Source organism: Giraffa tippelskirchi, chromosome 3, assembly GCF_054371585.1.
Source record: "Giraffa tippelskirchi isolate mGirTip1 chromosome 3, T2T-mGirTip1v1.2.pri, whole genome shotgun sequence".
Classification (NCBI taxonomy): Eukaryota; Metazoa; Chordata; class Mammalia; order Artiodactyla; family Giraffidae; genus Giraffa; species Giraffa tippelskirchi.
The window spans coordinates 2,399,750-2,415,515 of record NC_137277.1 but is presented as its reverse complement, the minus strand read 5'-3'; the positions used below and the strand labels follow the sequence as shown (position 1 = coordinate 2,415,515).

At 50.1% G+C, this 15,766-nt stretch overlaps 1 protein-coding gene and 1 non-coding gene across 8 annotated transcripts in view; both read right to left on the bottom strand.

Annotated features, from left to right (window-relative positions):
* Window positions 1–292: 292 nt before the first annotated feature.
* Window positions 293–15,766, bottom strand: part of MAP2K6 (mitogen-activated protein kinase kinase 6) — a 103,557-nt gene continuing 88,083 nt past the window's right edge. For all 7 annotated transcript variants that reach the window (XM_081580866.1, XM_081580869.1, XM_081580862.1 and 4 more), the window contains exons 9-12: window positions 15,102–15,179; window positions 13,060–13,199; window positions 6,585–6,630; window positions 293–630 (exon numbers count right to left, since the gene is read on the bottom strand). In XM_081580866.1, coding sequence (XP_081436992.1) covers window positions 553–630; window positions 6,585–6,630; window positions 13,060–13,199; window positions 15,102–15,179 — 342 coding nt within the window. In that variant the 3' untranslated portion in view covers window positions 293–552. The remainder of the gene's footprint in view (window positions 631–6,584; window positions 6,631–13,059; window positions 13,200–15,101; window positions 15,180–15,766) is intronic.
* Window positions 5,205–5,277, bottom strand: TRNAR-UCU (transfer RNA arginine (anticodon UCU)). The gene has a single exon. It is a non-coding gene; the product is annotated as a tRNA-Arg (tRNA).

The window sequence follows — 15,766 nt, the reverse complement described above, 5'->3', positions numbered from 1 at the left end:
CCGAATCCCAAAGATGCGCATGAAATAATTTCTTCTGGACCACAGACACAATCGAACTTAAAAAATAAAAAAGCCTATAAATACTGCCAACCCAATCTTGTCTTTCATCTCCCCTTCCTTGCATAAAATGGAATCTTGTCAACCAAGCGCTTAAACATAAATATTAAAATAATAAGTGGGACAGACTACAGATCTACGTACAATTTCATCATAACTGTAGCACCTTTTTTACCTTTTTACCAATGTATCCGTTTCTTAAAGAGCAGAAGTCTGAAAAGCTTACGGACTCATATGACACATCATTAAATATTTAATCACCTTTTTAAGTCCTAAGCCTTTATCATATTTCATCCATCTAGACAGTTCATTCTATAACTATAGATTCCAAGGCCCCCTTTGAAGGGGGAAAAAAAGAGAAAATGGGGAGAAAAAAAACCTTCTGAGAGGCAGGGTTAAATTATCTCAAAGATGAGTTTCTATTGGCGCTTTAGTGAACATCAGCCTGTAAACCCACCAATCCACAGGAGGGTCAACCGATGGAGTCCATGGTTTTTAGTCTCCAAGAATCGATTTTACAAAAGACGCCACGTCTGTCGCTTTGGATTCGTGTAGGGTGAAAAATGGATGTTGCTGGTGAAGAAAAGAAAAATGCCTGCTGTTAATACTGGTCACTGACAACGCATGAGATTAGCAACGGACAGATCTGGTTAGTTAACAAATTAAGTACCCCTATCAGGGTTAAACTAGATTCTTTCTACCCCTTCCCAAACCAAGTAACCAAGTACACACTCAGGGATGCAAACTTCTTAAAGATGTCATTTAGTTGCTGCTCCTCCTATCTTGGTATCGCTTTGATTCCATGACAGAGTATCCACTGCTTTAAAATATACATATGTAACCAGGCTATATACATCCCATGCATGTGGGCTAAGCATGCATGCTAAGTTGCTTCAGTTATGTCCATCTCTGTGCTACCTGAGCTCCTCTGTCCATGGCTCCTCTGTCCATGGGATTCTCTGGGCAAGAATACTGGAGTGGGTTGCCATTCCCTTCTCAAGGGGATCTTCCCAACCCAGGGATCAAGCCCACGTCTCTTATGGCTTCTGCATCGCCAGGCAGGCTCTTTACCAGTAGTGCCACCTGGGAAGCCCATATACATCCCATCAATGGGGTAAAAACAAGGAAGAGCCAAGACGGTTCAAAGATTCAGTTTACAAATAACCCTGTCACCTAGAAAGTAAATTTCAGCCAAAGCAGTAAAATAATAAGAAATTTTAGAGATTTACACACATTCAGTTCCCAAGAAGTGAGTGGCAGAATGAGAAACCAGTTTTTGGAACAATAAACGGGCATTGCTTGCGCTTAACACCGGAGAGCTGGTTTGCACTGAAACAGCTAGCAATGTTACTTTTTACTTCACATCTGTTGATAACAGGGCTTCCCTGGTGGCTCAGACGGTAAAGAATCCGCCTGCAATGTGGAAGACCTGGGTTCGATCCCTGGGAGGATCTCATGGAGGAGAGCATGGCAACCCACTCCAGTCTTCTTGCCTGGAGAATCCCAGGGACAGAGGAGCCTGGTGGACTACAGTCCGTGGGGTCGAAGAGACGGACACGACTGAGCCACCAAGCACAGCACATTGGTAACAAGTGACCCTTATGTCTCTGGATGATGATCTGATCCATGTAGAAAATAGAGTCACTTGCCCAACCCTACTTTAGTGGAGTAGAACTCATCCTGGAGATTAAATACCAAGAAGCAAAAAGGCGGTCTCTGCTCAGGCTGCTCAGATTTAGTAAACTTGACGTCAAGTCCTGCTCTTTGCTGGGGGAAGAAGCACGGCCCAACGCAGGAAGCCACGTGCTCCAAAACGAGTCAAAGGAGACGAAGCCGCGTGCTCTGCCCCAGGGCCGCCCCCCTCGAGTAGCTCAACTCGGTGACGGGATGCGCCTGGCTGACACCCGGGAGCCTCACACCTCCAGTTAGAAGTGGACACATCAGCTCACAGTCCACAGTCCTCCCAGTACAGTCGGAACCAACCGATCAAACCTAAAAGAACAATTCCTCCGGGCAGAACCGAGAGCCTGAGCTGGCAGAGCCCCCTCCAACTGTCTGGGGGCATCGCTCCTCTCAGGGACCCGTCAACAGCTAAATATGAGCGTTTCTGCACACAGACATGTAGGTGACTCACTCCGCTCCCCTGACTTTGAGGGTTTTAGTTCACGGCCTACGTGTTGCCCAGCTCTAGGTTTTCTAATTATATCTGTCTTAAACCTGAGAGCAGAGGGCTGGATGAGTCAGCCCTGTGGGAACCTTGAATGCCCACCCGTGGAAGTCTTAGAAAACAATGCAAAGAGGAAAGGAACAAAGAAAGTCCCCAAATAAGGTAGGTGGTCACCACCAAGTACAGTGACTCAAAAAAAAAAAAAGAGAGAGGTTTTCTGGCTTTGCCATTGGGTGTTTCATAGCCATGATATTAACCAGAGCTCCAGGTGGTGGCCCAGCCTCTGGAGCCCGTTGGATGAATAAAGGGCAGGACTACTTCTGATCACTAACCACTTACACAGCACCCTCACCAAGGGTTTTACCATCGTGCTTATTAGCGTTCCCACATCTTCTCGACATTTAGAGGTCTTTTCATGTCCTCTGAAGCCTTTCACTATCAAAACAGGACGCATCAGGTCTCAGCGTGTCTCGGGGGCTACTCCCAGTACCTGCCAGCCCCAGCCTGTCCTTTGGTCGGCGGGTGGCTATTAGCTCAGGGGATCTAGCCTGGGTCTGTGATGGAATCCAATCACCTGACCTGAAGTCTCAAAATAAAAACCTCTTCAGGCACCTTTTGGTTTATTCTCAGGCTGGGAAAACACCGTGAGAGCCAGGGGCAGGGGGAGCAGGCAGGCATGTGAACATGGAAAGTGTGACGTGCCTCCTTGCGTGGGTTTTGAGGCTGTGAAAGGTTGGCAGGGAACCAGTCCCTTCTAGAAGTGACCACCTAAGAATAGCAAGGGTAGCAACCAGGAGAGAGCAGAGGAGACACCGCGGAGCCGCCCCCAGACCCCAGATGCAGGCTGAGTGTCAGGAGGGGGCGGGGGCACTGGACCTCCCTGGTGGTCAAGTGGTGAAAAATCCCGCCTGCCAATGCAGGGGACACGGGTTCGATCCCTGGTCCGGGAAGAGCCCGTGTGTCATGGGGCACCTGAGCGCCTGCATCCTGACTCCGGAAGCCGGCGTGCCCTAGCACGTCTGCACCGTGACAAAGAGAGGCCCTGACCGCTGCAACTCGAGAAGGCCCGTGCGCAGCAATAAAGACCCAGCACGGCCATTAATTAATTAATTAAGAGGGGCCAGGCACAGGGGGAACTCGAACACCCTGCCTGGAGCAACGCCACCTGTGCCCGGGGTCTCCAGCTCCCCTACAAGACGACAGTTTAGGAGGTCAGTCAGCCCTGCCTAGGGCTTCCCTGGAGGCCCAGGCAGTAAGGAACTCGCCTGCCAATGCAGAAGACGCAGGTTTGACCTCTGGGTTGGGAAGATCCCGGGAGGAGGGCATGGCAACCCACTCCACTGTTGTTGCCTGGAGAATCCCATGGACAGAGGAGCCTGGCGGGCTGCAGTCTATGGGGTCACAGAGTCGGACACGACTTAGCAACTAAACAACAACATCTCTGTTTAACAATGCGGTTCCGTCTAGGACATCTCAGGACATTCAGAGGACATATCACCTCCCTGGACAATCACCTGAGTCACCTGGGTTTGTTTCTGGGGGTTTTCATCCAGGACAGAGGTCAACAATTGGTGGACCAGGGGCCAAGCCCAGCGGACTGCCTGTTTCTGAAATGAAGTTTTATTGGTGCGCGGCCGCACTCCTGTGTCTGCGCACTAGATATGGCAGCCCGCACGCTCACACAGGAGCCGAGATGTTGTGGCCACAAAGCCCAAAGCATTTGCTGTCTGTCCGGCTCCTGTGCAACCCTATGGACATGCGCACCAGGCTCCCCCGTCCATGGGATTCTCCAGGTGAAAAGTACTGCAGCGGGTTGCCGTTTTCTCCTCCACGGGATCTTCCCGACCCAGGGATCAAACCTGCGTGTTCTGCGTGGACAGTTTGTTTACCACTGAGTCACCTGGGAAGCCGGAACCCTGTTTATCCAACACCCCTTTACAGAAACGCTGGCTGGCCCCATACCCCGAAAGAACAAGTCCTACTCAGTTACGGCCCTGGTGGAAGCTTGAAAGAGAACGCCAATGAGATGACGTTACAGCCTGTCCACGCCTCAACCCAAACAGGGAACGAACCATTCGGGATGTCTATAAGAGGTACATGTCTGGGTTGGGGCCTTAATTATACTGTTCTTCACCTGGAAAGAGGATTTTTTTTTTCCTACGTCTTCCCCAACTCCTACAACCTCAACAGTCGCCTCTCCACATGAGTTTTCCTGAGGCTTCAGCCGAAGCGTTTGGACTCAGAGTTTCCACTGAGAAACCCCAATCCCACCGGAAGACAGGAGCCGTCATGACCTCACAAGGCAAGTCCATCCCCAGCGCCACGAAGACGACCTGTCGTGAAATGCCGGGAGGGGTGGCCCGCAGGGCCCTGCAGCGCTAACGTGGGGCCCTCCGAGCCCGCAGTGTCGGGGCAGGGGCTCCGGAGCCCGCAGCGTTGGGACAGGTCACAAGGCAGAGTCAACATCGGTCCCCGAGGCTATTAAGCGGGGACTCGGCAATGTTTGTCAAGTGCGCCCCATGGAAACCTCTGATAAGAAGTCGCTTGGAAGGGAAAACAATGGTATGCATTTTCAACAGTCAGACATATACAGAAAACATTCTTTCATCTGAAAAAAAGACAAGTGACAAAGATGGCACCTTTAAAACAAGAGCACAGAAGCCCCCAGGATCCACTCTATGCACCGCACTTTACGTGGAATCAAAGTTTAAAAGGCTCTGGGGGTTGCACAAGAATTCCAAAACAAAGTAGCCAAGATTGAAAAGGCCCCTGGCTGGCTATTATCCACATAATCAGAGAGGAAATGTTTAACCCAAACATGCGGAGGCTAAGATTTTCTCAAGCGTGACTCATCGCCCCTTCTGCCTCAACTGTGGCTGTTAGCTGAATGCTGAGTCCCCAGGGGCTGCCTTTGTATTTCATTGTGTTATTTAATTTTTATTTATTTATTGGCCACGTCGAGTGGCACGTAGGATCTTGATTCCCTGACCAGGGATCGAACCCGTGACCCCTGCAGTAGAAATGCGGAGTCCTAACCACTGGACCACCAGGGAAGTCCTGGGGCTGCCTTTCTATTTTATTGGCTTATTTTTGTTTATTATTTATTTATTGGCCACGCTGCGAGGCTTTCGGGATCTTAGTTCCCAGACCAGGGATTGAACCCACATCCCCTGCAGTACAGGCATGGAGTCTTAGCCTCTGGACCATCAGGAAAATCCCAGGGCTGCCTTTTTAAAAGGGGACAAAGATGGCCAAGAAGGATGCCCAATCCGTCTCTCCTCAAACTCTTCCCAACATCTATTCATAGTCACCCAGTCGACCTGTGGTTCGGACTTAAATTCTAGCTTAACCAGAAGAACTGAAAATCCATGGGATCCGCTTGAGACCATCCAGGTCTGCTCTCTCGTCTCCTGGCAACTTTCAAGCAAACAGTCGGGTATTGTTAACTCTAGTCCCCATGCTGTGCTTTATACCCCCGGATCCTACTCACCTGGTAAAGAGAAATTTGTGTTCTTTGACCACCTTTATCCATTCCTCCTGACCCACCCACCCCTGGCAACCACCACTCTGCTCTGTAAGTTGTTTTTTTAAGATTCCACATTTAAGTGACATCATACAGTATTTGCTTTTTCTGTCTGACTTATTTCACTTAGAATAATGCCCTCAAGCTTCACCCACGTTGTTGTAAATAACAGGATTTCCTTTTTTTAATGCTTGAGTAATATTCCATTGTGAGTGTGTATGTGTATGTATTATTTTTTCTTTATCTGTGCATTCATTAATGGACACTTAGATTGTTTCCACATCTTGGCCAAGATAAATAATGCTGCAGTGAACTTGGGGGTTCAGATATTTCTTCAAGACAGTGATTTCATTTCCTTCAGATCTATGCCCAGAAGCGGAATCGTTAATCATAAGATAGTGCTATTTTTAATTTCGTGAGGTTTTCTGTCCTGCCTGCACCAGCTCACACCCCACCAGGGAGCCTCTTTTCTCTGCACCTTCTCCAGAGTTCCTTTCTTATCTTTCAAACCTTCCAGATGTGAGATGATACCTGACCGCATTTTTTTAATAATATGTTCTTTTTTAAAAGACTTTTTTTTTTTCAATGTGGAGCATTTTTAAAGTCCTTGTTGAATTTGTTACAATATTGCTTCTGTTTTATGTTCTGTTTTTCTGGCTTCGAGGCACGAGGGATCTTAACTCCCTGGCCAGGGATCGAACTCACACCCCCTGCATTAGGAAGGCAGAGAGTTAACCACTGGACCGCCTGGGAAGTCCGGATTATAATTTAGATGTCATTCACTTCGCCTGTGCCAACTGTTAGTCTGGACTCATCTACACCCCTAACAATACTCACCATAAGCTCTGGATATGTTGGCCTTTCTTTGGAATTCTTCTTCAAGCTTAAAGGAAAAAAAAAATCACATTAAAATCTAGAAACCATCTGTGTTTCCACTAGACTAGGATTTCAGAACCTGCAGAAGACTAAACAGAACCACCTTTAAAAATGTACTGAAAACATATCTCCTGCCTGGACTGCCTTCTTCAGGTACACTCACCAGCTATGTTTTAAATCGCTCTGTACCTTAACAGGAAGGGTAAGGGGTGTGTGTGTGTGTTTACTTTCCTTATGTTTCTTTACCAGTGACATAAACACTAGCTTTTATTATATATCAAAATACATACTCACGTTCCTTCAAAACAGCTTTCAACACACCCCCTCTTGCAAAGACACTGGCAGGTGTTTCTTGAATTACATTTGTTGTGTCCTCACTGTCTCCAGAACCTGCTTCTCTCTGCTTCTGATCTCCCTGCAGGTACAATTTGCTTTTATATGCTCCCTGCTGAACCCGCTTGAGACAGAAGTACTACGGACGTAAAATCACTAAGGTCACTGCTGCTTGACGACCTCTCAGCTGATGACCGTGAAAGCACACGTGGCCGTGGACTTGGCAGTGGTTCCTCCTAGAAACACCTGGAGGCCCTGCAGTACCGTGACGGGGCGCCGGTCATCCAGCTGTCTGCACATGGAACTCTCAATCACAGCTGATACCAGAGGCAAAGTCACAAAACCCCAGTGGGAAGAGACCCACCCCTTCCTCCACCTGCTGCCTTACAATGGAAGAGAAAAGAAAGTTTACTTGGCGTGGGAATCCCAGGTTACAGAATGGAGGAAAGAATGACTTTGAAAATTCTGATTTGCAAGGCAACCTGCAGAGCCCTCTGCCCACAGGCCCTAAAATCATCCATGAATGGAAAGGACGTCTGCCTGGCATGGAAGGAACTCAAAAAGTGACTGAATACTGGGTGGCCGGGATTTGCGCTAATGGACCACCTGGAGCAAGCGAGCCCTGGGAGGTGCGACGTGAGCCCCGCTCCACGGAGGGTAATAACAGTCGAGGGCAGGCCCCGACGCAGAGCCAGAGAGCGAAACGCTGAAACGCTCGGGGTGGAAAGAAACACGAAACAAAAAAAAAAAGGAGGCTTTTGAACCAAAACAACCGAGAGCATCCTCCCCACGGACTCCAGGCAGTGCTGCGGGGGGAGGGCAGGGAGCCGGCAGACGCGAGGGCGCATCCAGCACCCGGCGACCTCACCACCCGGACGGCCTGAGAGAGAGAGAGCTCCGTCTCCACCGAGGACCAAACGAGCATGAGCGAGAGGGGAGACCGAGCAACGTCACCGCCGCGCTGGCGCGGGAAGGTGAGTCTGAGCGAAACGAAGGAGACCTCGCAGCCCCCACTGAGGAGGCCGCGTGCACCCACGTGCTACGACTAGAAGGCTCTACCAGAGGTTCTCAGTTGCGGGTGGCTTCGCCCTCCAAGGCACACTCGGGGGCGTCTGGAGGCATTTCTGGGTAACGCAGCTGCCGGTGTTGGGGGCTGTGATTGATATCTCTACTAGGAGAGACCGAGGCTGTCGCTCAGCATCCCATAATGCGCAGGACAGTTCCCCAACAATCACTTTGATTTATGTTTATTTCTTGTTTTGAGAAGTGTAGGGAAAAACACAACTATTGGAGGACGACTGATCTACAATGCTGTGCTGGCCTCCCCCACACACCAAGACTCATCTGTTAAAAAAAGAATTCCTAAAACCTCAAAGATTCCCGGTGAACAGGTTATTTTTGACTTATGGCCTCCAATCAGAAAGCTCAAAATGTACAAGCGCTACTGCAGAGTATTGACGGAAAATATTTACACAGCACACCAAGGCTGTTTATTGATTTAATATAACTGATATAACCCATTCTCTCCACCTTTTAAATCAAGAACACTTCAAAACACAGGCTAAGAATAGCAAAATCCTCAGGGTGAGGTTAGGGAGAAAAGCACATTTTCCACGTTGAATAGGAAGCACTTGAAATTCAGTACAAAATAACAACTGCGGAGTTCAAAGCTACACCAATTTCTTTTTGGATCCGAGTCAGACTTTTGAATTTTCAAGTGGCTTGTCGTTTTCAAGCGTGCAATTAGCTAACTGCCCTAATTCTCCTTCCAAATGCCACGACACACACTCCTGACCATAGCCGACACGAAAACACGGCTTCGTGCCGCACTGAGAACTGCTGGCTTCAAGTCTGTGCTGAGCCGAGGGTTTCTGCCCCTTTGAATCCCCCCGAACTGACCGTTTCCCAGAAGGACTCCTGGGAGCATCCGCAGAAGAAAAACACAGCTCACTTCCCAAGCCATACATTTGTCATGAGCTACATAAATATCCAGGGCCTCTTTTTACCGTCCTTCCTGAACAAGCCAGCAACTATATTTGATCATCTCTGTTTTGTGCCTGTTCCTCTGAGTCAGACAGGACCAGCGTCTGGGCGGGTCTCTGAGCGCCAACGGACTTCAGGCCGCTGGACGGGGCACTGAGGGCCTGAAGGCTCAGCAGGAAGGAAGCCAAGCTTTGCGGCACTTGGCTCAGCTGGTCTCTAGGGAGCCACTCTCAGTCCCAAAGCCTGTGTCCAGCTGAAGGAGGTTATGGTGGAAGAATGCAAGCCTGCCAAGTTTCCATTTTTGCAGAAACTCATTTGTGAAACCTTCTGCGGGACCAGGGTGTAAGACTTTTCCATTTCTCTATTGTGAATCCCAAACAAGGCCTGGATGGCCAGTGTCTCCTGCTCCAGGAACTCCTTAAAGGCCCTAAGATGAGAAATGAGAAAGCCACGTGGGCCTCCCTGGTGGCTCAGCGGTGAAGAATCCGCCTGCCAGTGCAAGGACACGGGTTCAATCCCTGGTCCAGGAAGATCCCACATGCCGTGGAGCACTAGGCCCGTGCACCACAGCTATTGAGCCTGTGCTCCAGAGCCCGGGAGACACATCTCCTGAGCCCATGAGCTGCAACTGCTGAAGCCCGTGCGCCTGGAGCCCGTGGTCCGCAGTGGGAGAACCCACCGCAGTGAGAAGCCCGCACGCCGCAACCAGAGGGGAGCCCCTGCTCTCTGAAACCAGAGAAAGCCCAAGCGGCATGAAGACACGGCACAGCCAAAAATAAAAATAAACAAATAAACGAAATTATGTAAAAAAAAGAAAGCCACGTGTAGGGAAAAGAAGAGTAAGAAAACGCTTGTTTGAAAATAAGTACAGAAAGGAAGGCTTTGTAAGAAATCTCTGTTGTTGCTGCTTTTCTTCAAGTTCATATGGAACAAATGTCTTGACTCGCTTTTCTTTTCTCTCCTCCCCTCACCCCCTCTGATGTTACTGCAAAAGAAAGATAGCAGCGGAACCCTGGGCTCTATCAGGTCATAACTTGGACAGTGACAGCAGATAAGTGCCCCTACTTCCCCGCCAAAATCAGATCATGGCATCCGGTCCCCATCACTTCATGGAAAATAGAAGGGGAAAAAGAGGAAACAGTGACAGATTTTATTTTCTTAAGCTCCAAAATCACTGCAGACGGTGACTGCAGCCACAAAACTAAAAGATGTTTGCTCCTTGGAAGACTAGCTATGATAAATCTAGACAGCATATTAAAAAGCAGAGACATCCTTTGCTGACAAAAGTCCGTCTAGTCAAAGCTCTGGTTTTTCCAGTAGTCATGTACTGATGTGTGAGTTGGATCATAAAGAAGGCTGACTGCCAAAGAATTGATGCTTCCAAACTGTGGTGCTGGAGAACATTCTTGAGGGTTTGAGGGTCCCATGGACTTCAAGGAGATCAAACCAGTACTTCCTAAAGGAAATCAACCCTGAATATTCACTGGAAGGACTGATGCTGAAGCTGAAGCTCCAATGCTTTGGCCACCTAATATGAAGAGCCCACTCATTGGAAAAGACCCTGATGCTGGGAAAGATTGAAGGCAGGAGGAGAAGGGGACGGCAGAGCATGAGACGGTTGGATGGCATCACCAACTCAATGAACCTGAGTTTGAGCAAGCTCCAGGAGATGGTGAAGGACAGGGAGGCCTGGCGTGCTGCAGTCCATGGGGTCACAAAGAGTCGGACATGACTGAGCAACTGAACAACCACAGCAACTGTCAGCTGACCAGCAGTGACCAGAGGGGTGTGACTGCCAACCGGAAGCCCCAGATGAAAGCCCAGCAGCAGAGGAGGCAGCTCCTGGGACTAAACTGGGAGAAAACAAGCGGGCAAAGGCAGCCTTGTGGGGGACGGCCATGGAGAAGCTCTGTGCCCTGTGGGCAGGGTCGGCCAGGGTGCCATATGGAGAGCAGTCACACAGGAAGCTGCAATTTTCACAAACACGTGCAAACATTAAAATTAGGAAACTTTAAGTTTTTCAAGGCTTTCATTTTTTAAAAAAACCTGTAAAAAGCTTTAACACTCTGACTCTAGAGGAAGTTCTAAGTAAGAAGAAAAATCGATGAAAGATAAATAAAGTAATGGAATGATTTATCAATAAATTGTAGAAGAGAAGCAGCTTTCTGAACAGGAAGCAGTTGGCAACCGGTCCACAGATCGTAGGCATAAGTCAGGGGTTCTGACCCCAGCCCTCCAGGAAAATGATATGAGAATATCTGATCAACCCTGGTATTCAGGACCACCCCCTCCCAGACCAATTAAATCAGAATCTCTGAGGCCAAGGGGTACGTGATGCACATTTGAAAGGTCTGCCACGTTTTATAAGCAGGCAACCAGAGTTGAGAACCATTAGATTAAACTGGTGATTCACACCAGGCCACTTGACTTTGTCAGGCTTTTCACACCAGCTTTGTTCTTATCAAAGTTTTCTGAAGTTCCCAGAATCTTGGGGAAAAGGGCCAGGTGGGAGAAAGGTTATGAGGCAGAGAGTCTGAAAAGCTTCCTTAAATAAGATCCTTCCTCCTCAGCACCCCTCTTGAGAATGAGGGGTCTGAACCATCCAAGATGAATCATCCCTTTCCTCCGTGACCTTTAAACACTCAAGGACAAGGAAACAAATATCAAACACCAGGTTCTTGAAACCAGAAGGCACAGTCCTGAAGCCATCTCAACCGCGCAGGTGTAACCACCACACCCGGCAGGCTCAGGCAAGGAAAGCAGAGAGGACACACCACCCAGGAGCCCAGAGGATGCGCTGATACGTATCCAGAGGCACCCAATAGCTGGGCGTCACACCGCCCATCACTCCAGCCTCTCCGGCCATTCAGCCAAGACTAAAACAAAAACAACGGCAAGTCAGCCTCACATATCTTTACGGGAACGTATCAGGGGTGACATGGGCCTAGACCTGATGAAAAACCCAAGGGGCCTTTGCTTCACAAGCAACAGACAGCTGCTTGGTGTTATCACGTTTTTCAGTAAAAGCTGCATTCAGAATGCTTCTTCCAAAGTGCGTGGAGGCCAAGGAAGGGTAACCTAAGGAAGCCAGCCTCTCCAACGGGCGGCAGAATGCATGCCCCTTCCTTAGCCTAAGGGAGCAGAGCCAGTCCCCTGGGCGGACCACCGCCGGGCCTCCCAGCATCTCTGACGGCCTCTGCCCTAGTTCACACCTGCACGGCAGGTGCCCAGGATCACTGCCTGCGCTCCGTCACGGCACTGTCTTTCCAGCATCCCTTGCAATGATCATCCGTATCAAGTCATGCCGGGCACCCTGGTCCCCGTGCAGACAGAAATCACTAGGTTTTCTGGAGGAAACAATCCCCTCTCCTAGTTTCCTCAATTCCACCAGCGATTTCCATGAAAACAAAGTCCCAGCATCAGTATAGCTCCTTCCATCTCTCCATTCCAGCTTTATTTTCCCTTCTGACGTCCCCCCTCCCCAGTCAGTACTGTCCACTGTCCCCTTCTGGACAAGCAGAGCCATCGGTGAGCAAGTCCTTTCTAAGAATCAGCCTAAAACACCAGGATCACTCAGTAAGACTTCCAGGTGCCTACAGGCAGCTCTGAACGCAGCCTCCGTCTGCTTATCCAGGGTAATTGTTTGCATCATATCTACTCTCCACCGGAGCCCTCCAGGGGGTCCACCACCTCTCTCTTCACACCCTGGTCCCCATCAAACGGCTCCGCCTCTCATGAAAGAGTGTCCCATCCTGTCCTCCCGCCTGGAACACCTTCTCCTCCCTCACTTCCCTTTTCCCTGGCACACACCGCACCTGGTCCCAGCTCCGGATTTATCTCCTCCAGAAACTCTCCCCTAAGGCCTTTCCTCTGAGTTCCCCCCAAAGACCCAGTGCCCGTCTCCCTCTCTGGACCTGGGCTAGAACAACTGAGCAGGGACACTCCCCTCTGTGGCTCTGAGCTCAGTGGGGACCAGGCAGAGCCATCTTTGTTGCTTAGCAACGAGGATACACTCCATCAACACTGGGGGTGGATGTGGGCATGTGGATTAAACCGATGGAGGAAGTCGTGAGGATCCCTTCCGCTTGCACCCTGGCTTCTGGGAGGCGGGCTCTCTTACCACTGTGAGGTAAAGTCAACAAACTCTTCGGAGAACTTGTCTGCGGGCAGCTGCGGCGACGGCTCCTCCACCACCTGTTTGAGCTGCTGGAAAGGAGTCCCCCACGAGTCATAGGGGAACCGGAGGATGGCCAGCTCGATCTGGAGGGGAGAGGGGCGCAGGAGGTGAGAGCTGACTCTGGGCTGCTGTGTACCCAGGGCACCCACCGGGGCGGCCACGTGGTCCCAGCAGAGCCGGAGGGCAACCGATCGGGACGGTCAGGTGAAACGTGCCGAGGGGGCGCCAAGGATGCCATGCTCGCTGCGGCGCTCCTCCACGTCCGAGAGCCAGGGGTGACATCGGCCGGGAGACAGCCCCTCACGCCTGGGTAAAAGCGGGTCCTCACTAAGAGGAAATCCACCCTGAATATTCACTGCAAGGACTGATGCTGAAGCTGAAGCTCCAATACTTTGGTCACCTGATGCAAAGAACTGACTCCTTGGAAAAGACCCTGATGCTGGGAAAGATTGAGGGCAGGAGGAGAAGGGGACAACAGAGGATGAGATGGTTGGATGGCATCACCGACTCGATGGACATGGCTTTGGGTGGACTCCAGGAGTTGGTGATGGACAGGGAGGCCTGGCGTGCTGTGGTCCATGGGATCGCAAAGAGTCGGACACGACTGAGTGGCTGAACAACAACCACCTCACTAAAACCCAGCGGCACTTCATAAAACTGGAAGCCAGCAGTGTGCAACTTCAGGACGAAAGGGGCAGGTTTTCACATGTTTGGTCTAAAAAGCACCTCTCGCCCTAAGACGCTGACCTCTGCTGCCACCTGCTGGCCACACGCTGGAATGAAAACAAGCGGCCGAATGACTGATCTGTTTTTGGACTCGAGTAAAGGCCGCCTTACTGTTAGGAGACCACGTGCCTTCTGGGCAAGGATGTGAAACAGCTCACGGGATTTACTCAGCTGCTGTGTCTGGGAAGGAACCAGGACCACCGTGGATCCTTCCAGACCTCGGTGATACACTGAAAATTTACGATCAGCAGAGTTACAAACCAGGCTCTCACTGTATGTAACTTCAGGGCTGTGCCTGAGGAAATGAGCCTGTTTGTTAGTATGTGCTGGGGCTATACCTGGAGTCAACAGCCAAGACTTCTCTCATAACCATATTCTGAGAAGCTGAGCCCCCGTCTTGGATAACAAAGCTCTCCATATTAGGGTCTAGGACGGGTGGCATAGATTGAGAGTTTGGGATGGACAGGTACACAGTGCTGTATTTAAAACAGAAAACCCACAAGGTCCTGCTGTACGGCACAGGGAACTCGGCTCAACATTCTGTAATAACCCAAGTGGGAAAGGAATTTGAAAAAGAATAGATACATGTATACCTGCAGCACTTCACTGTACACCCCAAACCAGCACAACATTGTTAATCAGCTACGTGGCTGAGAGGGCAAAGAATCTGCCTGTAATGCGGGAGACCGGGGTTCAATCCCTGGGTCAGGAAGATTCCCTGGAAAAGGGAATGGCTACCCACTCTGGTATTCTTGCCTAGGAAACCCCATGGACAGAGGAGCCTGGCAGGCTACAGTCCATGGGGTTGTAAAGAGTCAGAAACAACTAAACAACTAACAAGATATGCTCCAATATAAAACAGAACTTTTTAAAAAAAGCTCTATCAAGGTCCGCGCAGATTCGTGCTCTTGGAGTAGCCTAAGCTTCTGCACGCTTGATTAGAATAGTTTAAATTTAAACCATAAGGGTAACTCTCAGGAGCAGTGGCCACACCCTCTCGTTTTACGGCTGAGGACAGCGAGACAGCCTGTGTGACTCCATCAGTCGGTCAAGGGCACACAGCTGCTTGGAGGTAGAATGACGAGAACGGGGTTTTGCCCGGTCCCCGTTCAGTGTTTCCGCAGCACCACTCTGCAGACAATCTTGCTCGCTCAGATCAGCTTCAGGGGCGTCCACCTCTTGCTCTCGAGGTCCACCCCGCCCCAGCTTCATGCCCCAACCCCACTGCCCCCCGGCCCACAATTATTATCACACACTACCATGGTGATGCCCAAACTCCAGATGTCAGACTTCACGCTGTACCCCTTCTGGTTGAGCTCTGGGTTTATTCTCTCCGGCTGGAACGGAGACAGAAAAAGACAGCTGAGACGACATTCTTGGCTCAGTAAGGTCGCGGGGGTGGGGCGGCAGCGGCTGCCAAGTGAGTGGTTGTGAGCTGTTAACATGCCTCCCGGGCCAGGAGTCTCACTCACGACAGTGAAGATGGACGTCTCCATGGGGTTTATAGACATCTTTTCTGGGAGACAACAATGCATCAAAGTCCCCTCACAACTCAAAAGCAAGTTCAGTTTGGCCTTACAAAGAGCGTGCTATACAGCATACCATTACTCTGCCTGCCTCAGTACTCTTTCCCTCATTTAAAAGACCAACAGTGCAGGGACTTCCTTGGCGGTCCAGTGGTTAAGCACCTCTTTCCAGGGGGGGAAGCGGGTTCGATCCCTGGTCGGGGAGCTAAGGTCCCGTATGCTGCAAGGCAACTAAGCCTGCACCCTGCAACTAAGACTCAAGGCAGCCAAATAAATAATAAAATACCAACAGTCCAGAACTCAGTAAAAACAATCCACAAGAGTCACAGGGCTACTGTCTGGTATTAACAGACCTCAACCACTTTTAGGTAATCGTGGACACAAAGCTTTTAAATTCC